The sequence below is a fragment of the Wyeomyia smithii genome, chromosome 1, assembly GCF_029784165.1.
Source record: "Wyeomyia smithii strain HCP4-BCI-WySm-NY-G18 chromosome 1, ASM2978416v1, whole genome shotgun sequence".
Classification (NCBI taxonomy): domain Eukaryota; kingdom Metazoa; phylum Arthropoda; class Insecta; order Diptera; family Culicidae; genus Wyeomyia; species Wyeomyia smithii.
The window spans coordinates 62,682,062-62,707,463 of record NC_073694.1 but is presented as its reverse complement, the minus strand read 5'-3'; the positions used below and the strand labels follow the sequence as shown (position 1 = coordinate 62,707,463).

Sequence of the window (25,402 nt, the reverse complement as noted above, 5' to 3'; positions counted from 1 at the left end):
GACATGAGCAGGGACCTGGACAACAACCTTCTCACGAACAAGTGTGATGTGATTGATGTAGCAGAGGACGACGACGAAGCGGTAGTAGATCCCGGTGTACGCGCAGATGACGACAGAATTTTAGCCCCTGGCCACCAGGACGTTAAAAAGGAGATCGGTGGGCTGAAAAACAACAAAGCAGCTGGAGTAGACCAACTCCCCAGCGAACTGTTGAAACACGGTGGTGATTCACTAACTAAGGCGCTACACTGGGCTTTTGCCAAGATTTGGGACGAGAAGGTAGTACCGGATGAGTGGATAAAGGGTACAGTGTGCCCAATCTACAAAAAGGGCGACAAGTTGGATTGCTGCAACTACCGTGCAATCACGCTGCTGAACTCCACCTATAAGGTACTCTCTAAAGTTCTGTGCCGTCCCCTATCACCGTTTGTGAAGGAGTTTGTGGGGCAATATCAAGCGAGATTTATGGATGCCCGCGCCACTAGGACCAATTATTCGCGGTACGGCAGGTCCTACAGAAATGCCGTGAATAGAATGAGAACACACAACATTTGTTCATCGATTTTAAACCGGCGTACGACACAATCGATCGAGATCAGGCTATGGCAGATTATGCACGGTTAAGGTTTCCCAGATAAACTGACGATTGGTCAAGTTCACGCTGAATCGGATGACGTGTGTAGTTCAAGTTTCGGGGACACTCTCGAGTCCCTTCGAATCTCGAAGAGGGTTATGGCAAGGTGATGGATTATCGTGCTTAATATTCAACATCGCTTTAGAAGATATGATACGTAGAGCTAGCATCGACACGAGTGGCAAGATATTTAAGAGATCTGTTCAGCTCTTTGGCTTCGCCGATGACATTGATATTGTAGCACGAACCCTTGAGAAGATAACGGAGACTGAAACTAATTGCAACTGGCCATTAACGCGTCGAAGACTAAATACATGAAATGAAGAGGTTCGATAGAAGACAGTATTAACCTCCCAGCAAGAATTCATATTAGCGATCATTAAATCTAAGTGCTAGACGAGTTCGTGTACCTGGGCTCATGGGTGACTGCTGACAACAACACCAGCAGAGAAATTCGACGGCGCTTTATGACAGAAAAATCGTATGACTCCTATAGAAGCTCCGCTCAAATAAAATCCTCCACCGCACGAAGTTAACCATCTACAAAACACTGATCAGACCGGTAGTCTTCTACGGCCACGAAACCTGGACCCTTCTCGTGGAGGACCACCGCGCCCTTGGGATTTTCGAACGGAAGGTGTTGCGTACCATCTGTGGTGGAGTGCAGATGAAAGAAGAATCATGGCGGAGGCGGATGAACCTCGAGTTGCATCAGCTGCTGGGGAGTGGTTTAAACGGTGAAAATCGGTAGACTACGGTGGGATGGGCATGTCGTTAGGATGTCAGACGACAACCCGATGAAAATGGTTCTTGATAACGACCCGACTGGAACGTGGCGACGCACAGTGGAACACTTAGAACATCAAACCTGATCATAATTATTTTAAAAGAATTTTGCACTGAAAACGTATCATATTGTGATAATAAAAACAAATGATTGGATTTGGATACACCTGGGTATTTGGAGCGACTAGCATATATGCTAAGTACACATTTCTGTTCGATTAACATTCTTTAACAATCTCCATCGTTGTTTAATTTTAAAATCACTTGTTTATCTTCGGAACGTTATATTTTAGCTCACGGTATCAAAGCGTCATTATCATGCACAAAAAACTGTGGAATTGCGGTCGGTTCAAACCTCTCGTTAAGACCGTAAACATAACTTTTGGATGTTGATGAGCTGTCAAGTGATCAAGCATACATCGCACTTCAAAATGAAACACTACAATACAAAGTTGATTTACTTTGAATTTTTCACTTATGATCAGGTATTAAACGTATTTACTCCTATGTGCGACGAGTAGCGCAGCGAGCAAGGTGGCTCGATCAACTGAAAAACGGCCTCCGCAACCGACATGGCTGATAAGCTGCAGCCATGGACCGAATTGAATGAAGACGAATTCTTCGAACAGCGAGAGACACTTCGGCCTGATGCTGACTGGTAAAATAAGGTAAAGTAAAGAACACAAAAAAGAAGAAGAAAAAAAATAAAAAATTAGTAAACAAATTTCACGGGGGTCTTGTGACCCATGGGTCTTCGTGGCTCTGTGGTTGGCGATGTCGATCGGCTAACTCACCCACAGGGTTGTGATATCGGGTTCGAATCCTGATCAGGTCGAGGATCTTTTCGAACTGTAAATTATCTCGACTCAACACTGGGGCACGGTATGTCGTTGGGAGCTCCGTAGCCGCAAGGTTACAGAGTCCGCTTTGGTAAGCGGGTGGTCGTGGGTTCGAATCTTAGTAGAATCAGGCCATTTGGTTGTCAAAGGACTTTTAGCATGGGTTTATTCTCAGGCTCCCCACCACGTCCCCTTCTTCAATCTGGACTCTACAGTACCCCTGTTGACTCTCTCCATAACAAAAATAATAAAATAATTTTAATAAAACTGGTGTGAGTAACATATGAAAGTTCTCTCCAAGGTATTGTAGTTAGGCGATATTGTTAGGATGTGGACGGAGGTGGTTAGCTTGAAACGGAATGGTAAAAAAAAATTACACACAAGCACTGTTATGAATGATAAGGGTATCACTTATTTCAATAGTGTTACTGCTAATAATATGAAATGCGGAGTACAGAAAACACCTGGGTGATGACTCCACACAGGAAAAAGGGTATATCGTTGTGAAATGTGCCAAAAACAATACCCATAACGAGTTCTCTCAACTTATCTAGTTGTTCGAGACCGCTTTTAGTCCCATAGGCTAGCATGTGATATTGTATTGTGTATCGTGACACCTAAGTACTTGAAGAAAATTCATTCAACTTTTCAAGATCAAAGATATATCAATTTATTCAAGTGATAAAAGGTATTTAAGTAATAAAAGGTAGAGAAAATAACTTAAAATATTCTAGGGGAGTGTATAATTTTACGAAGATAACTTGCATCAACTATGACGTAAATTTTTAATTCTAAATCAATGTTAGAGGAGCCGGAACTCGCTAGAGTCTGCTCCAGGTAGAGTCGAGACATTTTCTCTAGGTATTATAGCTTGTCTCGATAACCCAGGTATATTTTAACTATCTTCGAATCACTATGAATTGGACGTGGAAATCCTGCGTGAAAGATGTTGAAGTTTCATTCAAAAATTAAGTGCCAGCTAACAAATAGACCAATGCTTTCAAACAATTTTGGTGCCAGGTTTCGTGTATGAAAAAATCTGAAACACGTTTTCGAGGCTTTTTTTCTATTCACAAAGCTTACTAAGTTTACAAAGCTTCAATCTACAGATTAGTTCTCCATGTAGACTTACTCACTTTGTTCAGAATGGTTGGATCTATTATGAGATCAGATTAGTTAGTTAACAAATTGTGAAAAGTCCCATAGAAATAGCACTTTTGGAGATTAGTACTTTACGATAAAATTTAATGACACGGTCGCTATGTAGAATTGTTACCAGAACTCTTGATTGACAAAGTCCTGCCACATACTTGCATGAAACACTATCATACATTATTGCTGTGAAACTTTTTTTCGAAAAATACGATATCTTAGTTGAGATGTAAAAAATACAAGGCCAACGAGTGTGATGGATATAAACACAAATTCGAATTGTGAATAGTACTATAAAAACGATCGTTACCGATACGTGCAACGAACTTTTTTCTGCGGGCAGATAGATTTATTTCCATTCTCATTAGCAAAAAAAAAAAAATAAATAAAAATGTGACACTCATACAAGAAAAATGCATTTTCAACTCAATTACCAACAACGCAAAGCTGAGCGTTGTTGGTAATTGAGGAGTTTTTTAAAAATATTTAATTTATAATTATATGTTTGTGTTTTTTTATTCGAAAAATAATCTCTTTGTCTCACGGTGTACATTTTTTCTGGAAGGATCAAACCGAACGTTCGGGCTTCAATTTTATTTCTTTTTAATAGATTTTTTTTACTTTTTTGTTTTACATTTCTCTATGATCGGAAAGCTATCAATGTTTAGCTAATCTGTTATAGTATTTATAAAAATGGATTTTTTTTTAAAATGTTTTTTACATAATCAATTTTGATTTTTTCGCATTTTTTCAAACATTTTTTTCAGGAAGACAATATTATCTAAAACTTTGCCGAAGATGTCACACCAAATAAACAAACCATCACGAACAGGAACAGCCAGTACTGTATTTATTATTAAACCTAACTCATAAATTGTATATTTTCAATTAAAAGATTCGAGGTCTTTACGGGTGCTTGGAGGTTTCACTAAGAATGAACCAAAGGGGATTTCTCCGTCCCACTTCATCAATACCTAAAAAGTGAAATGATGAATAACTGCAAATATTTCGTTGAAATTATAAATGTTAGTGTTGTATTGTGCATAAATATATAGAATACAAAATTTTAAGTTTTGAAATTTTCAATAAAAAAAGGAAAAAAAAGAAACAGCTAATCTTTGAAACCTTTTTTTAAAATGGTTTTACTCAAAAGGTACGATTTGAAAATTCTATTTAGAGGAAATTACACTCATTTGCAAAATCGAGAACTTTGGCAGCTTCGTGAAGCCCCTAGACGAATATAAAATTAAATGGCCAAATGTGATATATCTTGAATAATCATGACAATATTATAAATGGTGTTCAACATCGCCTCAATTTCTCTCGGTCAATCGGAGTTTCAAATCGTTTTTTCGATCGACCTAAATACTCATAATTTGTAGTTTGGAAACTTCTAATGATGATTACCTTCCGCCATCTGCCGTTTACGGATGCCTATGTTGGCCCATTCCGTTTTACTTTCTTCTGCTGCTTTATTCCAACGGCGGAAGTTTGCGCCACAATTAATCAACCTTGGCAACGAATTATATTGTCACAATCAACCACTGCACCATCCGCTGATATGTTCGAAGATATGCCCCCACTCTTTCATGCCCAAGCAGGTTTTCCATAATTAATGACGCTCGTTGCGACGGGAAGTTACTACAAATTTCACACAAAAGGTCAAGCCCCTTCAGGGCCAACAGCCTCAATACACCGCGTCGCTGGCAGCTGATGGAATATTCCGAATCTAACGCACGATGAAAATTTAATTCTGTGTTTATTCCCTAACCCCGACAGCTGAAATCCAATTGGCTGGTTGGATTACACCAAGCTGAGCGCACGGGAAAATAAAAACAGTGAGATTATTTTTTCTCCCTCCTCCCTTAACGATGGAACTAAGCCATTGTTTCGTTTTTGTGTCCGAACAAACTTCAGAACGAACAACGGAATTTCATAATCACATAACGGAACAGTCGACAGTTATTTTCGTCAATGCACGTCCTGGAGCTGCTTCGAGAGTCACTTTGAGACTAGGTTGGCTCGGTATCAAAAGAATATCTCCAACAGCTTGTCATTGGGTTGGTATGGAGCAGCTGGAGCAGTCGTCTAGTGTTGAATCGTAACGCTATCATTCGGTGGAGTGTGTCCGCAATGAGAGGAAAAGTCAACTGGGTGCTGCGAGCTGCGACGCCCGCCATCGGCAGTTGAGTCTGTCGACGTCGGACAGCAGATGGGTGAAGCTAGCAGTTGTTTAAAGTGGCGAGAATGGGTTGGCCAGGTTCAAAATCTCTTGGTTAAACGAATTAGGTGCAATTAAACATTTAACCCTGCGGGGATTTACTCAGTGCGATGCGGTGTTTGAGTTTCTGTTGGATACTACCTATTGACCCACTTAAGTTTGGAACATTGTAGTGAGTGGTAGAAGATAATTTGCAGATTTCGACATTACTAGTTCATTACGTGTTTGTTTTGAGTTAAAGTTCAGTGTTTCATTGTTTGAGTCTGCAAACTACGAATTTGCTCGATAATACCATTAGCTTTTAGATTCATACTGTGTGCAACAATGCGCCTCCATCAAACACAGAAAATGGTGACCCATGGTTGGTTTAGGTTCCTCTAAATTTATGTGTAAGATAAATCATGACTAAAATCACAAAATGATTTTTTTCTCGAAAATAAAGCCGACACATAAAGAGTTTTTCTTCAACTATTTAAATGTGGAATTCAACAGGTTTTTCAAAAGTAATTAAATTTTACAAATTTAAGTTTCTTTTAACCACTTTCTTCATAAATATGATAATGTAAATGCAAATCAAATTTCGTACTTGTTTCTCGTTGTTAACAATTTGTCATTACTTTAAAACGATTGAATCTCGGAAAACATTTTTTTAGAAATGTTCAAAAAGGCAGTAAGTTCCGAATCTTTCTCCCGAACAGTATTTTTGGCAAAGGAAATTTTAGCAGCCGAAAAATAAAAATCGAGTGGCAGAATAAAAGCCGGAAAAACTCTTTTTACATTTTGAATCTAGTATTTAATTACAGTTCGATTGTTATTATTATAATTAACAGTGAGCAGAGTTTTTTCACAAAGTTGATGCTAAGAACTAGTAAGACTCTAACCATCAGAGGATTGTGATTGTTTCATTGTCTAGTGCCCAAGCTATTTTTCAGACGTACCTCGGTAAAATCTCTATGAATCTTTATTAACATTTTTTCAATTATTTATTGAAGCTTTTCAAATGTTCAACTGGAACGTGTATAAAGGCGGCACTGGGCACTAGAGGGTCAATGACTTCTCAACTAAATGCAGAGCTTTAATCGTGTGCCCCGTGGCATTCCGTGTTAAATTAGACCTTAAGTAACATGCAGAGGAAACATTATTTCAGCTATCACAAAATTATCAAGAAGGCTACCAATAAAATTCGGTCTGTGCTACTGTGGCACTGGACATTAATAAAGCTTGAGTTATTTTAGCGCTACAATTAATGAATAAAGCGAGCATTCCTGACTTCGCAGAACATACCGGTTCCGTGACCAGGATCCCCTCGCTGCACACTACGAAAATTGGACGCTTATTATAATTATTGCTGCTCAGCAATAAAGAAGAGTAGGTACGCTGTAACAGGGCGATTTGTAAAACAAATGATTGTTCTTCGGAGCTGCCGTTTCCTCTGAGATACTTTAATTTCTGCTGACTAATCGACTATGCAAGGCTTAGTCAAAGCAAAGACCCGGTAATTTTCTCTCCAACGCATTTCACTGTCTTTCCCGATGCGTATAGATTTTTCATTTATTTTTCATAGTTCTACTGTGATTGGTTGAATTTAAAGACACTTGGAGTTCACACACATTGCTGGCAGGCAAAAACTTGTGATTGTTGAAGCAAATTATTTTGTAACCATTATTGTTACTTCGAAGAGCTTTCAGGAAATAGTTCTCAGGAATTTTGCTGATGAAGTACGAAGAATGCCTTCAGGCATAAAATTCGATACGGCTACCACTCGGTAAAGTATGTTTCCGTTGAAAAATTTGCTTTGAAATTCGTGATCTGGGAAAAGCTTCGTAGCTGCAAACAGAAAACCTAGGTTCTGGTTACGAAAAAAAAAATGGAATCGAAAAGGTAAAAAAAGTGGCTAGAAAATGTAGAGCTGCGGAAACAAAGAGATCAATAAAATAACCACTCAGGTTGACCAATAGTGTGGTGTTCAAACCGAGATGGAGGATATTCGTAGGAAAGAACAGAAATGCGTCAGAACCGCAAACAAATGCAAAGCTGGTATAATTTTTTCTGACAGTACAATAAACAATTTATAATTTGATATTTCGCACGTTTAACCAGTTACGCTACGAGAAAACTTTTTTAATTCACCTAAAAATGGTCCCTCCGGAACACATTCTACTAGGACTTCTAGTGGCTGTAGAAACAATTAATTAAAACAAGGTTAAATATCATCATATATCATCATATGGGTATTTTCAGGACCATGGTGATATCCTGAGACCATAAAACAACCTAATGGCGACTCCCGGTTCCTAGAAAAGAACCCAAGATGGCCGAATACCATCCAATATGGGTGTTTCCGACATCGGGATAATCCCCAGATTGACCCAGAATACCCAAAACATCATTTTTATTCCAAAATGGCAACTACTAAAAACGGCTTTATACTTCCCAATATGACCGGAAAATAACTCCAGATGCCCTTTCCAAATTTCTGCCATTTACGGTTGTTCGCAGTAGCCGTAAGTTGCCATTTTTAGTGATATATGAAGTCCGTTTCTCCCAGCTCTCCCAACTAGTCTCGAGGTACGATGCTGGCCTAACAAGCCAGTCGTTGTAGGTTCGAGTCTCGGCTCGGGAGAGACTGTTAGTGTCATTAGGATCGTAGCGCTAGCCCCGCAATTGTCCTGTACACTTAACAGTTGGCTGCGAAGTCTGTGTATAATAATCAGAAGGTCGAGTTCCGATACGGTCGATTTTTTATTTCTGTAAAGCATGCTGGTTCTGAAAATACCCAAATGAGGTGGAAATCAGTAATTTAAAACTGTTTCTCTTTAAACCGGACGACGTTATCTTAGATTCCAAACTGATTCCAAAGAATTTTTGGCTTCTGTGCATCATTACGATTCCGGAAATTAGGTAATATTTTGATACTTTCGGCTGTTTATCAGAAACCGGAGGTCGCCATCTTGGATTTCGAAATGGCAAATGGAGTCTTGGCATTATTCTGGATTTTGAAATACCGATATTGGGTGTCATCCGGCCATTTTCGGCTATTTTTTAAAAACCATAAATTTCCATCTTTTGGATTTAAAAATAGCATCTGTAGTCGATATTTGGCTGCTGTGCATCATCTTGATTATTTTACGCTGTTTTCCGGAAAAGTGGTTTAAATATTTGATTCATTTGCAAGGGAGACCCTTCAAGATTATGGAGGGGTGTCAAGCCACCATAGAAACATTTCTATTCCGAAAATTCCCCAATGATGAATTTGGTTTCATTTGCTTGATTAGTTTACGAGCTATGCAGAAATAAGTATTTGATTTGTACAGAAGCACTCCCTTCCAGAAGAGAGAAGTGTGTCGAACCATCATAAAAATATTCCTTGCTCCAAAAACCGTTACATGCTAGATTTGGTTCCACTAACTTGATTAGTTCTTGAGTTGTTCAGAAATTTTTGTTTTTGCCTTTCTCCTAGCAATACAGCAATCACTATACAGCAATCACTGGAAAAACCAAAGGTATGAAAGTGGTTCCAATGACCGAATGTCATATACCACTCAACCCCTTTCGACGAACTGAGCATTTTCTGTATGTATGTATGTATGTGTGTATGTGTGTGTGTGTTTGTGTGTGTATGTGCAACTTTTTTTTCTTACCCACTTTTCTCAGAGATGGCTGGACCGATTTCTATGAAGTTAATTGCAAATGAAAGGTCTAGTTGCGCCAAAGGTTGCTATTGAATTTCATTGTAATTGGATTGTTAGTTTTGAGGTTATGTATTAAAATGTAAAAATCACGAAACATCAACATCTCAGAAACCACATAACCGATTTTAATAAAACTGGTTTCAAATGATTAAGCTTTCTCTAAAACCCTTAACTTTTGAATTTCGTAATGATTGAACATATGGTTCAAAAGTTATGTAAAGGAAAGTTATCCTGAGGTTATTTAAACTCACTCATTTTTCTCAGAGATGGCTGAACCGATTTTCACAAAATCAGTGTCAAATGAAAGGTATAGTAGCCCCATAGGTTGCTCTTGAATTTCATTGTAATAGGTTTGTAGATTTGTCCGTTGTTCATAAAAATGTGAAATCACATAATGAAAGTAAGCATATTGACCTTCTCCTGACGATCACTGGCTAATTAAAAGTAGAAAAGTGATAACATCAATATTCTAGTACACAAAGAGTGGCTATACCTTCATTGTATTGTATTTGACAATTTAGGGATTTTTCCCAGAAACCGGAAGCTGCAAAATCGGGTTTCAAATCGAAATATGGAGTTTACTACCGGCTTGCGAGCCCGGGATAATGTTCCTGAAAAATATTGGGTAATGTTTGTCCCTTTGAGGTTGTTTTCCAGAAATTGGAAGCAACTATGTATCTAGAAATTTTAAAATGGCGTCCTAAGTTGATTCCTGGCTTCTGGGTGTAACGTTTCCGCAATACTCATAATGGATGATATTTGGTCATCTTAAGTTGTTTTCCAGAAACTGAAAGTCGGCATCTTCGCCATCGAAATACCCGGATTGGGCAAATTTTGGCCATTTTAGGATGTATTCCGGCAACCAGAAGTATCATCACAGCCCTCTTTCAATATTTCATGTATTTCGCTCTAGAGTGTCATTTGGAGAACAATACACTCGCGACCTTCGGCCGACCCGTTTTAAAATTCACAATATTTCCAGAAATATAAATAGATGTGCCTTTATTGCACAAATCTAAAATATCCCTAAAAAGACAGAAAAATGAGGTTACAATTCTTTTAATCTGCTCATTACATGCACGTGATAGACCCAAACAAGTTAAATAAAAATGAGAAGTCCTAAAATTAGAATTTATCACGAAAATGAAAAAAGAAATTTTCGACGCAAATTTTCAAAAATGTTTTTCTCGAAACTATGAGTTTTGAGTTGTGCCAGTATTGAATTCAACTGACGATATGTAGAGTAAAAAATATCTGAGTTTAATATACAATTCATTGAATGACGCTTTTTGTCAATCATCAAACGTGCAATATATTTTTATTAGACATTCTGATATCATATGGATGTTGCAAATCCGGAAAACATAGACACGATAATTGGATCTCATGCGATCATACAACATCGTATTCGGCCTCGCGTCCATGCGGCCTCGCGTCCATTCGGCCTCACGTCCATTTGGCCTTACGTCCATTCGGCCTCGCGTCCGTTATGCTCTGTGGCAGTATGCCTCGTATCCATTATGCCCCACATTCTTCACATTATGCCTCACGTTCTTTGCCAAGACAAGAAAAACAGTTCCGTACAGCAGTTTTACTTTAAACAGCTTCAACTAAAAATAGGTTTTATTTAATCTATGAACTAAAATAAACATATTTAGCTCACAAATCTAGTTTTTCCTTGCATGCGATTTCCCCAACCATAAACTGCCTGAATTTTTTTTAGCTAAAAACAACAAAGCCGCTGGGAAAGACGGCTTACCGGTCGAGCTTTTCAAAGTTGGGAGCGAGCGGCTGTGTAGTGCAATTCACCAGATTATCCTAAGGGTATGGTCTGAGGAACAACTACCTACGGACTGGTTGGAAGGGCTCATATGCCCTATCTACAAGAAGGGACATAGACTCAAGTGTAGTAATTATCGAGGCATAACCCTCCTCAATTCCGCTTACAAAATTCTCTCCCGTATCCTGTTCCAGCGACTGAGGCCGTTGCAGGAAGCCTTTGTTGGAGAATACCTATGCGGTTTTCGAGTGGGGCGATCTACAACGGACCAGATGTTCACCTTGAGACAGATCCTCGACAAGTTTCGAGAACACAACCTGCAGACACACCATTTGTTAATAGACTTTCGAGCGGCGTACGATACAGTGAAACGCAACGAGCTGTGGCAAATAATGCTAGAACATGGTTTCCCAACTAAACTGATTAAACTGATACGTGCGACGTTCGACGGTTTCACATCATGCGTCAGGACAGCGGGCGAGTTTTCGGACGTGTTTGTGACGTTGGATGGTCTGAAGCAAGGTGACGGGCTCTCGATCTTGCTGTTCAACATAGCTTTGGAAGGTGCGATACGAAGGGCAGGTGTGCAGAGGAGCGGCACCATCATCACTAAGTCTCACATGCTTCTGGGCTTTGCGGACGACTTTGATATATTTGGTGTTAACCGTAGAGCAGTTGAGGAGGCCTTTACGGCTCTCAAAAGGGAAGCTGCGAGAATTGGACTCACCATAAACACTGCCAAAACGAAGTACATGGTGGCTGGCAGAGAGCGTGGTAGTTCTACGGGTGTTGGTGCTTCGGTGGAGATGGATGGGGATACTTTCGAAGTGGTCGACGAATTTATATATCTTGGTACTCTCGTGATATGTGACAACGAGGTGAGCCGCGAAGTGAAGAGGCGGATTGCGGCGGCGAATAGGGCTTATTACGGATTGCGTAGCCTACAGATCCGTACGAAATTTGCGCTCTATAGGACTCTGATCCTCCCGGTCGCGCTCTACGGACATGAATCGTGGACGTGGAAGGAGGCCGATCGACGAGCGCTTGGGGTCTTCGAGCATAGAATCCTGCGATCAATACTCGGAGGCAAACTAGAGAACAGGGTGTGGCGCAGGCGCATGAATCACGAGCAGTACGAAGTATACAAACACGCTGATATTGTCAAGCTGATGAAACACGGCAGGTTACAGTGGGCTGGCCATGTAGCACGAACGGCGGATGAGCGACCGGCAAAAATAATATTTAGTAGAGAACCGGATAGAGGCCGACGACTTCGAGGCAGACCGCGCACGCGCTGGATGTGTGCTATCGACGAAGATGCCAGAGCAGCGGGAGACTGGAGAGCAGCAGCCCAAGACCGAGTTTTGTGGAGACGTATTCTGGATTCGGCATAGGATCTTAAAGATCTGTCACCATAAAAGTAAAAGTAAAGTAAGTAAACTGCCTGAATAATCGCCACCGACTGTAATTAAAATATACCATTAAATATCGGTATCACTTCTCCCATCTATATTCGCTTACTGCAACACTCTTTTTCACTTCCAACTGATCTGCTGCCGCTCATGGCAAGTCCGTCCCAATTGCATTTTTATCAATTTTGAGTTTATTTATGGAATCAATTGCTTTTTATATCTACTTTCGATAGAACAAATATTTTTGAATACTTCGTTCCGAGGAACTATGAAAAAAATAGCAAGTCGGTTTGTCCCATAGCAAAAGTGATCACAAGTCGGTCCCATTGAAAAAAAACCTTCGTAATTTAACCCCACAGCAAATAATGATTATGAAAAATGTGATATTTACCACAACTTATGGTCTTCAGGTTTGGAATTGGATGTACCAAGTGATATTCGATAGGAGGTGTGATTGAATTTTACGCGTTTTACAACGTGTGGCTCTAGCTGATAGTACAATGTTTTCTTCAAAACAAAGTTTCTACCAGTAGCTTCCTTCAGCTGTTGTTTGTTGACAGTGAACGCTTTAGGAGTGTCACTGTATTGTTAGTGAAAGCATTCTTTACTAAATACTACATTTCGTATTTTATGTAAAGATGTGGTTAAGAATTTTTCAATTATTGTCGTGAATTTCGTTTTGAAGAAATTGTCAGTTATACCAAATACTTCGGTACACTACTTAGCTGTTTTTAACGGAGCAAACATTTTCCTAAGCTATGGGTGTTCTTTCATATTTGCTTCCACTGCTACGTGGAAGCTGTCCGCCGTCACGAACGTGTGACCGCTCTTAGAGAAAATTTGAACAAGTTCCTACACCTAAACTGATTTTGAATTCATCAGTAGTATCAAATGTAAAAACGAAATCTTATTTTATTTTGAGCGGCGCAGTTGGTACATTGTGTTATGCTTCTCACAAAAAACTTGTTTAATGAAGTACGAGAAAGGTCATTTATGAATTGACCAGCGATGGATTCATTCCAAACGCAAGCTATAGCACCGCCATCGATTTGCAGCAGTTTGTTTTTCATCACCGGTCGTAGCTGGCTATGGGACTGACTTGCTATCATTCTGGCTACGTACCGTGGAAGTAATCGCATGTGAGTCCCAGCTTATTATTTTCAACAAATTTTATTCAAATTTCGGTGTTTATGCAAGTTTTATGATGCAAAAGTGTTAGATTGTCATTGCAGTACTAAATTCTGTTGCTGGTCTTGATTGAAAAAGCATTTAAGTGCAAAATTGCACTTAAAGTGTTACGATTTTTAATTGCTGTTTTCTCGTCAGCACCAAAAAGCAAATGGGACGGACTTGCTATGAGCGGCAGTCTATCTTTCCGAACTTTACTTTAACTCTCAAATTTGCTACTAATTTCCCGTAAATTCTATCTTAAACCACGCCAGAATCTCTTTTACCTTCCTGCTTTTTAAAATATCTATTTGTTTGCAACTTTCTATGCTTCTATGCTCTAAAACTATCCTTCTGTCATTTCAACTCCTTCACCTTCTGATATTTCTGGCTTATTCCACTAAACATGTAGCGACGCGGCAGAAACATGACCAGTGTGGCCAGAACAAATAGGTTGTTAGGTATGAAGTTTTCCTCAACCACGATTACAGCCATATATTTCGTACTCCAGCACGGCACAAAACGAGCAAAATATTGTATTGTGTTTATTCAATACAGAGATTCTTGATTTGAGCAAGCAATAGTAAATTTTATGACTCATTAATGAATCAATCTAAACAATGCATTTGTTAATAATGTGCATAGTTCTACGTAGCCAGCATTCCAAAACCGTTTGTGTGTTGCCAGAACATGGTTGAACTTTTTACTCGAGAAAGTGCCGGCCAACCCTCTGTATTTATCACTGCTGGTACCAGAAAATATCAACTCTTCAATTGAGTATTTAATTTGTCCTCAAAAGGTCATTTTGTTCAATTTAATAGCGGATATGGTGCTGATCACATCTCCGTCGCTATCTTCGACGGTGGGAATAAAGCATACTTCTGTTAACACAGTGGAAAGCTCATAGTGAAAATTTGACGACCCACATATTTTGAAAGCCAGCATAACAAAACGTTTGTGTGCTGCCAAAAGAGGGTAGCTTTCTATTGAAGTGCCGGTCGATGAACCTACTGTTGATGCTGCCGCTACTGCTGCAACTCGCTGCTACTCAATGAGGACCGTCCTAGTGGCCATATACCAGTAAAATGATTGGTGTACTAGAAATTCAATTCTGTTGACCGTGCTAGGGAAAGCAAGCATTAAGCGACCAATCAGAGGTCGAAATCTGCGCTTCAAAAAGGCTTGACGGCTTTCAATAGTACAATAGTTCGAATAATTAAATTGCAATTTCCTTCATTTAAGCAGATACATATGTAATTTCCAAATAATTTGCTGCAAGATAAAAAAAATCCATTAAAAATTTAAGTCGGTTAGTTTTCAATGGATTTCCTTCGTTCTTGCAGCAATCGATTGGAAAATTATATATGCATCTACACAAATGCGGAAATTGCAATTTGATTAGTAATATTTGAAACTGGACGTATTTTTCTCTATTTTAGCTCATTTTTTTTTCAATCAAGGGGGTTTCAATTGAGGATTGTAACGATTTTCAACGAAAATAGGTATTTTTTTGACATAGCTTCTAATGGTTCAACACCAGTAAATTTATGTGATTCGAATGCACCAAACCAAAATCCTTTGAAGCCTTTTTTTCCTTGTTGAACAACAACATGACCAGATCGGTACTGCATTAGACATTGCTATTCTAAAAATTTGTTTGTAGATCAAAAGTTTATTCTTCAAACAAAGTTAGGGATTTCTATTAATTAGAGAATATAAACATCTCGTATATTTAATGCACTTGCCTTGTATACTCTCAATGTGCTCTTTGAAAATAATTTTTTTATAAATAAATTGTCGCAAGTACTTAACCTTGTCAGACCAGTTTAAAATAATTCCATCCTTCTTGATAACGTGATTATTATTTGCTATGAGGAAAGAAGCACAAAGCCGATGAGGAAATATTTTCAATTCAGTTTTGAAAGCATTTGGGAAAACTTTCCATTTTTGCAAATAGAAAAAATATATCTGAAATTTTCTGCAACCGTCGGCAAATGACGCGGAGAAATTTTTCGTATTACGGAAATGGTAGTGTCATCGCAGAACAGTGACTTTGTGCATCCTGGAGGTAAATCAGGTATATCTGAAGTAATTATGTAATACTGAACCTTGAAGCACACCTGCTCTGTTTGGAAATCTATCAGATGTTGAATTCCGGTAGACTGCCTGCAGAATTCGATCACTAAGATATTTTTTTGAAATTTTGATTAGAAAAATTGATGAACTATATGTTAGTAATATCGCAATCAAACCTTCATCCCAAATAATGCTTTTTCTATATCTAGAATAGCAGCTCTAGTGGAATAATCTTCAGATTTGTTGGGTCGTATCATCTTAGTAACTCTGAGCAATCGATGAGTAAACTCTTTTCGCTTTTATATTTTCATTTTACACTTCTATTTGGCCGAACTTTCTGAGAGACGTTATACTACGTCAAATTGACATAATAAAGACAATAATTTAAATTTCTAGTGCATCAAAATTTGTGACGGTCTCATAGTCTTACACGGCTTTAGGCCTGGTAGATCGGTTACAACGAATTTGATGCATTTTACGTCAGAAAGTATAACAAATATGGAGAAATAAGCGCAAGTCGTTGCTATATATACAAACTTAAAGGCAGCTTTCGACAAAATTGACCATCCAATACTGCATAACAAGCTGTCTTGGCTTGAGATTTCTACTCAATTGGTGTCCTGGTTAGTATCATGCTTAACGAATCGGATGCGGATTAATGGTTGCGTATCGAGAGCATTTACAAACAATTCCGGCGTTCCACAAGGAAGTAATCTTGGTCCGCTACTATTCACTCTATTCTTCAGTGACACTGCTTTGATTTTAAATAGAGGTTGTTTAAAATCGGTGTATGCTGACGATTTGAAGTTATATACTGCTATACAAACGCAGGAGGATTGTTGCCGTTTACAAACCTTTCCAATTTTGTTTGTTGATTAGTTGATTGGATAAAAATAAATTGGTTGTTAGCATGGAAAAATGTCAAGTCATCTGGTTCCATCGTAAATCACAACCAATTATGCATGATTATTGTATTGACGGCATCGCGCTCACTAGAATAATCGAAGTAACTGACTTAGGGATCCTGTTGGACTCGAAAATGACATTAGATTTGTACCGCTCAGGGTTGGTTTCTAAAGCAACAAGAGCTTTGTATCCAGATGTCTAAGGACTTTTCTGACCCGCATTGTTGGCACTGTACAGTGCAATTGTACGACCGATTTTAGAAAATGCTAGTATTGTATGGAACCCCTATCAGGTCACGCGAAACTTTAGGATTGAACGGGTCAAAAACGGTTCATCCGATTGGCACTGCGGAACTTACTATGGAAAACCCCGACAACTTGCCTCCGTACTCTAATAGATGCCGACTACTGAGTTTAGACACTCGAACACGCGTAACGCCAAAGATGATAGAAACATGTGACATGTAGTAAAATATTATTTTCTGAATTGGTTTTCTATTATCAAAACCTAAATTAATCCACCTAGAGGTGCAGAAACCTTTATTATACTATCTATTACTATATACTTATTATGCCAGTAAACCCAAAACGTATATCGACTTAAGAAGTCTGATTTCAGTAATAAATTAAATGAATTTAAAAGATAGTATTCCAGAGGTTGAACACGACACGAAAGAAAGAATAGATAAAATCAAATTCTGATGTGGTTTCCACAAATATTCTGAATATTATCACTAGAGTATGTATATGAGTGATAATTTTTCGATCACAAACCAATTTTTTGAATGCTGGCTAGAAGAAACTTGAAAATTTTTGAAATAATCGAGCTGGGGGAAACGGTGATAGATAAAAATAATACAGATTTCATACTAGAACTGCGAATATGTATGTTTATTCAATGCAGTTCTATTTGTTTTTAATTCCCTATAAACCAAGTTTGAATACCATAATGGTTTAGTTTTTATAAATCGTAGGACCTAGAATTATGAACCAGTATCGTATATTTATCACGGATTGCAGCAAACTTCTACAAATCTCAAGAAATTATAGTTCAGAAATATACAGGAATACACTGAATGCTTTCTAAAATTCGTTCGGAAAATTGGTTCAATTGGTGGGTTAACACTGATGCTCACTCAACTACATCTTGAACACAATTACATCTTGAAGAATTTTTTCTTAGCTTTTCAATGCTTGTCTCAGATTGAAAATCGGTAGTTGCGAACAGGGTCAAAATTGCATTTTCCTGATATAATCCAAAATAGCGGCAAAATTCAAGATGGCGGCCCAAAATTCTGATCGCTTCAAATGAAAGCCCTGTCGTTCCTCTTTACAGAAAAGTGCTACTTGTAGTAGGTTTCATAACGAATTTCAGAGATATAGCTCAAACAAAACATCAAGAATTGCTAGAATTTCAACTTTTTTAGAAAATATTTCACCCCTTGGCGACCGAGGGGTCATCAAATTCGATCAAACAAAATTGGCATTATCTATTTTTCTCTATTTCTAACAACTATGTGAATTTATATTAAATTCGAAAGACCTTGTGCACCTAGTAGCTTGTTTTCAGCGAGAATTGCTCAATTATATAAACGTTTTTTGAATCATGTTTCATTGAAATTCATCTACTGATGAACGTTGTCAATACAATTTAAAGAATGGAGGTTCTTCGCAACATTCAAAAATATTGACTTTTAAGAGTGTAGTCTAATTTTAATCTTTTTAAAGGCCTAAGCTGTAAGGTGAAATCCGAAACAGGGACTTCATGAAACTTGCTACGGTAACAAGAAGTAAGAGAATTTGGATGGATACTCTGATTGCACTGAATTCGAAATGAGAAAGCAATATTTATATCTTACATAAGCACAGTGCACAATGGTCCAGAAACCAAACTTAGGAGGAAATTTTGGTCTAGAGCTCTATAGGAACATTTTAGAGAAAAACTTTCTTCTACAAAGTTGTTACATATGATAAAGCGCTCATTGAAAAATTATCAAAAATAAGGGTGACCAACATTTTCGATGCAATCAAGTATCTAACTTTTTTATCTTTGTAGATAGAAGAAAAATTTGTTCTACAATGTTATAGCTCTATTAATTTCAAGTAACTTTATCAAATAAAGTTTTTCTCTATCTTTGAAAACAACCGATTTATATAGAAAAAAACATATTTTACGCTCTAACTTTATTATTTCAAGTTTCATCTCAAAACTGTCTTTGAACGACTTTTAAAGTTTTTTAAGAGAATCAATTTGCAATGCTGACATCGTAAATATATCAATTTTACTCAAAGTTATTAATATTTTTCATCAAAAAATAGGCGTTTTTCATTTGTATGTCATTCATTTTGGGGCCAACACAAAAAAAATAACTCTTGGTCTCATTTTGAAAGGCATACTTGACTCTATAAATGGAGGAACTTTTAGAGATATGTTATTTTTTGAATTTGAGTAAAATCAATTTAAAAACAAGCCGAAAATTTCAATGATTTTATACATTATGCATATAAAAGCACCCAGATTTATTTTTTGGTATTTTTTCTTATAATTAGACGTAATTACCTTCAATTTGACCCAAAAAGATCAAAAATCGATCAACTGGTTCAAAAGTTACAATTTTTTTTTAAATTAAATACATCGAACACAGTCGTTTTTTATGGTCACCCTATTTCGAAGTTGGTCACGCAAAGTGCTTCAATTGTGCTCAAAATCGCAGGGATGCATCTATGTTGAAAATAATCAAACCCGTATTGTTTCGTTGGGTTGTTAAGGGGACCAGCTCCAAAACAGAGTGACCATAAAAAACGGCTATATTCGATGTATTTTATTTAAAAAAATTCCTAACTTTTGAACCAGTTGATCGATTTTCGATCTTTTTGAGTCAAATTGAAGGTAATTACGTCTAGTTATAAGAAAAAATACCAAAAAATAAATCTGGGTGCTTTTATATGCATAATGTATAAAATTATTGAAATTTTCGTCTTTTTTTAAATTGCATTTACTCAAATTTAAAAAATAACATGTCTCTAAAAGTTCCTCCATTTATAGAGCCAAGTATGGCCTTCAAAATGAGACCAAGAGATATTTTTCATGTTTGCCCCAAATGAATGACATACAAATGAAAAACGCATATTTTTTGATGAAAAATATTAATAACTTCGAGTAAAATTGATATATTTACGATGTCAGCATTGCAAATTGATTCTCTTAAAAAACTTTAAAAGTCGTTCAAAGACAGTTTTGAGATGAAACTTGAAATAATAAAGTTAGAGCGTAAAATATGTTTTTTCTATATAAATCGGTTGTTTTCAAAGATAGAGAAAAACTTTATTTAACAAAGTTACCTAAAATTAGTAGATCTATAACATTGTAGAACAAATTTTTCTTCTATCTACAAAGATAGAAAAGTTAGATACTTGATTGCATCGCAAATGTTGGTCACCCTAATTTTTGATAATTTTTCAATGCGCGCTTTATCATATGTAATAACTTTGTAGAAGAAAGTTTTTCTCTAAAATGTTGCTATAGAGCTCTAGACCCAAATTTCCCCTAAATTCGGTTTCTGGACCGTTGTGCAGTGTATCATATCATACATCTTTGGTAAAGCTTTCTGAAATATCCGGATCGCTAATTGTGTTACATTTGCATGCTGTGAGGTTAGATTTTGCCACAATGCTTGATTTCAGAATGCTGTAAATGCTTCTCTTTCTTCGCAAATCTGGGTTCTACGTACAATTTAATATAGGGTAATCGCTCCTATATTCATCTCAGTACCTATATTCATCTCATCACGCCTTTTTGATCAATTTATCGTCAAATTTAACCATATTTTCAACGTAAGACTTTCAACCACTTGACAAGGTCGAGGAGCAAAGAAAGTTACTTTCAAAATTTGTAGAAATTTGACGGTGAATTGGACAAATGAGAAAAATAAGATGAAAATAGGTGCACCTAGTTGTTGAGCTGAATAATGGAGCGATTACCTTATGTTTCAAAGGAAGTGAGAACGGAAGCTTCGCATGCGAGAACAGGAGCTAAGTAGGCATTGCAGCTTTCTCTAAAATATATTTAAAATTGTTCAGAAAAAGTTATTAAAAGCAAAAGGTTCATTTATTTACAACAATTGAGCCGCACAACGAAGGGCTTAAAAATTATGCAAGGTTGTCGATGATCGTTATTTTTCTTCGAGAAATGAATAGCAATACGAATAAAAAATAGAGAGAGATAGAGAGAGAGAAAGGGAGAGAGAGAAAGAAAGAGAGAGAGAGAGAAATTATCCTAAAAGTAAAATAACCCATGTCTAAAATATACTTAGGTCAATATTCCAAAGCTCAAGCTTCCAATAAAACAAAATCTTGCTCGGTGTGATTTCCAAAGAACTCTGGGGCTCTCTGTTAAACCTGCGAACATTAAATAAATAAATAAAGTGTTTTTTTGTTTTTTTTTTTCAATTCAATTTTGGAATACTATACATAAACAACATATTTACACATACATACGTACAGGCACACATACACATACATACAGAAATTGTTCAGTTTGTTGATCGGAGTCGATTGTTGTACAAAACATGGCCCTCCGTGACATTTATTTTATCTTAAAAGTTAAATGTCTTATAGCAAGAATACTCTTTGATCAATATCTTAAAATCTAAGCCATCAATCAAAAATCCACTCCATTCTGGGGTAGCACAGTAGCTTTCGTTTGCGTATAAGATCATCAAAATCGGATATTCCGTTCTGTAAGAAAGGTGCGTTAGTATTTTGCGGCACATACATAGAGACAACATTCATACACACACACATACACACGAACAGACATTGCTCAGTTCGTCGAGCTGAGTCGAATGGTATATACGGTTCGGCCCTCCGGACCTTGGATCTATTTTGCGTTTTTCGACCGATTTTATAACCTTTGTTCAGTATAACAAAGGTAAAATCTACACATTTTGGTACACGTAGCTTTCAATCTGCCGTATGACGCTACCTGTTCTCAAATTTTAAGGAACAACGCACATTCACAGCACAAAATAAGAAATTCGAACACTATTTCAAAACTGACTTATTTGAAAATTAATTAGCTGAAAATATTATAACTTGAGAACTACAAACCCGATCGAAACTTATTGCCTGCGTTATAAAAGAGATGGGGTTGTTTTTTTAGTTTAGGACCAAATTTCCGAAAAAATAATAATTTTTATGAAAATAATATCGTTGATTTTGTTTTTGGTATTACATTTTTTAGCAAGAAAACTGAAATTATTACCAACAATTTTCTGGAATTTTTTAGAGCCTGTTTCTGCACATGTTGCCATTTACGCAGAATTAAAACACTTTTTTGTGAAGGTAAACCTAAAACATTCCATGTAAAATTCGAAAAGAGGCAGTAGCAAGTTGTAAGAGATGAACATAACTCTGTGAAACACAATATTTTTATAACAAGTCAAAATCAACGTAAAATCACAAACGTTGGGGAAGCAAAGATGTTCTCCTTTTTAACTTGTAAATTTGTACCTATTGCAATATTCTTAAAGAACAATTAGGGAATAAACATCCTAAAAAAATAGGTTTCCCAATGATCTAATTTTAATTTGAAAAAGTAACAATAATGTATGATCTGCTATCAATGGTATCAGTGGTTTAGTCTCCTACAGGAAAAAAGCATGCGTTCTTGAGATATTTCAATTGAAGTTGTGTTACAACTGGTAAGTAAAAAAAATGATGACCAGAATAGAAAATGTATAGAGAAAAATCTATTTTCAACAAAGTAAAAAACTAAGTAGATGCAGGAGGAGACGGGAATGGAACTAACTAAAAGATCATAACTTACAACGTAGAAGAAGGAGGGAAGGGGAGAGAAGACGTTATTTGAGAACGAAACAAAATTGCAATCAGCTTTTTATTATAAACTCCGATAAACTGCCAAACTTTTATAACATTGAAAGAAATTTTATTCACCACAATCGACTAGAATCAAAGTTGAAAACGTCGGCCTTCGCCTTCGCCAAGTCGATCCACACGCCGAATTTATCAAAATTCACAGCAGCTGCTTCCAATTTCACCGCAAAGCAATGCCACACGGTATGCATTCTTTTATAATCTCCCTGTTTTCCCCATCAAAATTACATTCAACAGACTCATAAAAGCGACGCTGCGAAATGATTCATTACTCTAGCATACCAAATCTCGGCTCGAGAGCGTGATTTGCGAATCATTGCCCATTTCGCAGCTCTCATAAAACAAACCGGATTTGTCAAATCTGTTTTCCATTCTTCGGCATAAAGCCTGGGTGGATTTGGAAACGGATGGGAAAAAAAGAGAATAAAAGATACAACGATGGCGGTAATAACCATAGCGGCTCCGCCTGATCACACCAATATAGAATTCGGCCTTTTTGCTAAGCTCGGAGGGAATAAAAAAGATTTGCTGCAGTACTCACTTGTTCGCACGTGGATGATTGCGACGATCAACAGCAGGAAAGTTATCCAAATTTTATCCATTATCCTGGTGACAGTATATCTGCGGTGAGGTTACCTTTTGCGGGAGAAAAAAAATTCTACAGGACCGAGGACCTAAGCGTACGTTAAACGGTGCTTTCGAAACGGATTGTGCTGCCGCTGTTTTATATTTATTTTTGTTCTATTTATTTTTCACCCTATTCCGCTATTCCGTACTTTTGCGTGTAGGTATTTTGTCACGGAGCGAGCCAGATAAGAGAGTAGGTTTTAAGAAATAGCAAATGGCACGCGAGTTGACTTCCTAATGGCGGTCTGTCCCGGGTTCGGTGGATGGTTCTGGCGTGTGGGTGATGATACGAATTGGTTGGGTAGGGAGGGTTGTTCTGTGCGCGTTTCGACTGCTAATGATCGTCGTTTTGCCCGGATTTCCTCGTTTCGTTGGATTATGATTCCATTCGGTGCGGCTGCGACACTTTGTAACAAAAAGGAACAATTAAGCCCGGTTTGTTGTTTTGATGCTATTAATGCTTTTTACCAAAATATACTAAACGAAGTAAATCGCACTACAGGGCAATAGAGCACTATTCTTGCAGAACCGAAAACAAACTTTTCTTTTGTTTTAGAAAGTGCACTTTTCACTTTCCCAGTAGAACAATAGAACACTCTTTTTTTACAGTGCACTCTGAAGAAATTGGGACGTTAGCACCTCTCTCTTCCACAGCTGCTGATTTATGCGCTGATCACTCTGACTCCGATTTTATCCGACCGCCGAACGAACACTCGGCTCCACATAGCCCAAATATTTACTGTCTGTGTCACCACACTTTATTTCGCTACGACCAAACCACCGCAAGCCGGCGGTGGCGAAAAAAATGCTTTTTATCTACTGCCAACGCTCGAGAGTAAAATTTATTCCGCAAACGTTTTACACTTTTTTCATCATCCTTCATTAATAATCCGAGCCGTAAATTTTCCCCGCACTCCTCTGCGACGGAATCACCAAGATCTTCAGCCGCTACTCCACTTCACCTGCGGTGACTCTTTCCTGCAACCGGACACAATCACTAACACAGGCCAACCCAAAACACACACACATACAAACACATGCACACACAGATACACTGTTAACCACACACTCGCGAGCGCACTTCGCGTAGGTCAACTTCGAGGACTGGTACAGTCCACACCGCACAGCCACTAGAAATATTAGACGACTCTTCGCAAAATCCCGGTTTTCCCGGATCGTCGCACTCGCCCCTGAATGTGGGAGAGAAAATCGCAATTAGCTGGAACGTCTGCCCGAGCGAAAAACTATCACTGACTGGCGCTTCCTAGTGGGGCTTCACATTCTACACCTGCGAGGCGTCGAATTCACTGCCATTGATTCATGACCACCCTAGTGGAACCATCAACAGAGACCCGATGGCAGCGGAAGCTAACATCAGCGACCGGGCGAGGGTGCGGAGGTTAATCTTCACACCTGACACAAACCCCTTCCACGCACTTCCGCGGTCACTTCCTTCCAGAGAGAAAGCGAAAGCGAGAGAGATAGAGAGAGAGCCTCCAGCGGATCGAATCCGATGGAAACTATAGATTACTGCCGAAACCACCTTCACACTCACTGTGCACACTTCACTTCACTGCTGTTCACCTCCGTACTCAGCCCTAACGGAAGTGGGTGAGGGGTTGCAAAATGCACACAAATTCCCGAACAGCAAACACACACGGGCAACTGGCCCACTTCCGGCTTTCCGCAACTGCGTTCTATGTTCGTTCTCACCCCCTTCGGATGGTTTGCTGCAACACAGTGACGGGTGGTTCGCGGTTCCGGATTTTCGTCTCCAGTGGAAGAAATTTTGCTCACGTTGCTTTCCACGGTTTCGCCCTGACTGGCGAGCACTGGCTAACCGAGCTGCTGGTGGACCTTCCCAAGCAAGAAGCTGTTGCTGCACACAGTGAATCGTACAAGGTCTCTCTTTCTCTCTCCGATCCTGCTTCCCACTCCCACTGGAAGGTTAAAACCAAAACAACAACAAACTTGGCTCTTTCGTTGGAAGGACATGCGAGAGTGAGTGCCGAAAGCAACAGAGCCATAATTGGGGCCACAGCAGGTTGGAAAAACATTCACCATTCGATAGCAACAAGCAGACGTCCGTGCCATGCTTGCTAGCAAAAAGAGAGAGGGTGGCGCATCAGCTGCTACGAGCGACAGGATGAAATGATGAACGATGGTGAACCCGAACGGGTAGCAACAGGAGTTCAGCCACGGATTGCTTCGATTAT

The 25,402-nt window shown here is 38.2% G+C and overlaps 1 protein-coding gene across 10 annotated transcripts in view; it reads right to left on the bottom strand.

Moving 5' to 3' along the window:
- LOC129726403 (uncharacterized) overlaps positions 1 to 25,009 on the bottom strand; it is a 513,997-nt gene extending 488,988 nt beyond the window's left edge. The window contains exons 1-3 of one of the 10 annotated variants that reach the window (XM_055683068.1): positions 24,600 to 24,998; positions 23,655 to 24,376; positions 23,101 to 23,591 (exon numbers count right to left, since the gene is read on the bottom strand). In XM_055683068.1, the coding sequence (XP_055539043.1) occupies positions 23,101 to 23,161 (61 nt within the window). In that variant the 5' untranslated portion in view covers positions 23,162 to 23,591; positions 23,655 to 24,376; positions 24,600 to 24,998. Of the gene's footprint in view, positions 1 to 23,100; positions 24,377 to 24,599 lie in introns of all 10 variants that reach the window. The other 9 variants (XM_055683051.1, XM_055683104.1, XM_055683076.1 and 6 more) reach the window with 9 other exon arrangements.
- Positions 25,010 to 25,402: the final 393 nt, after the last annotated feature.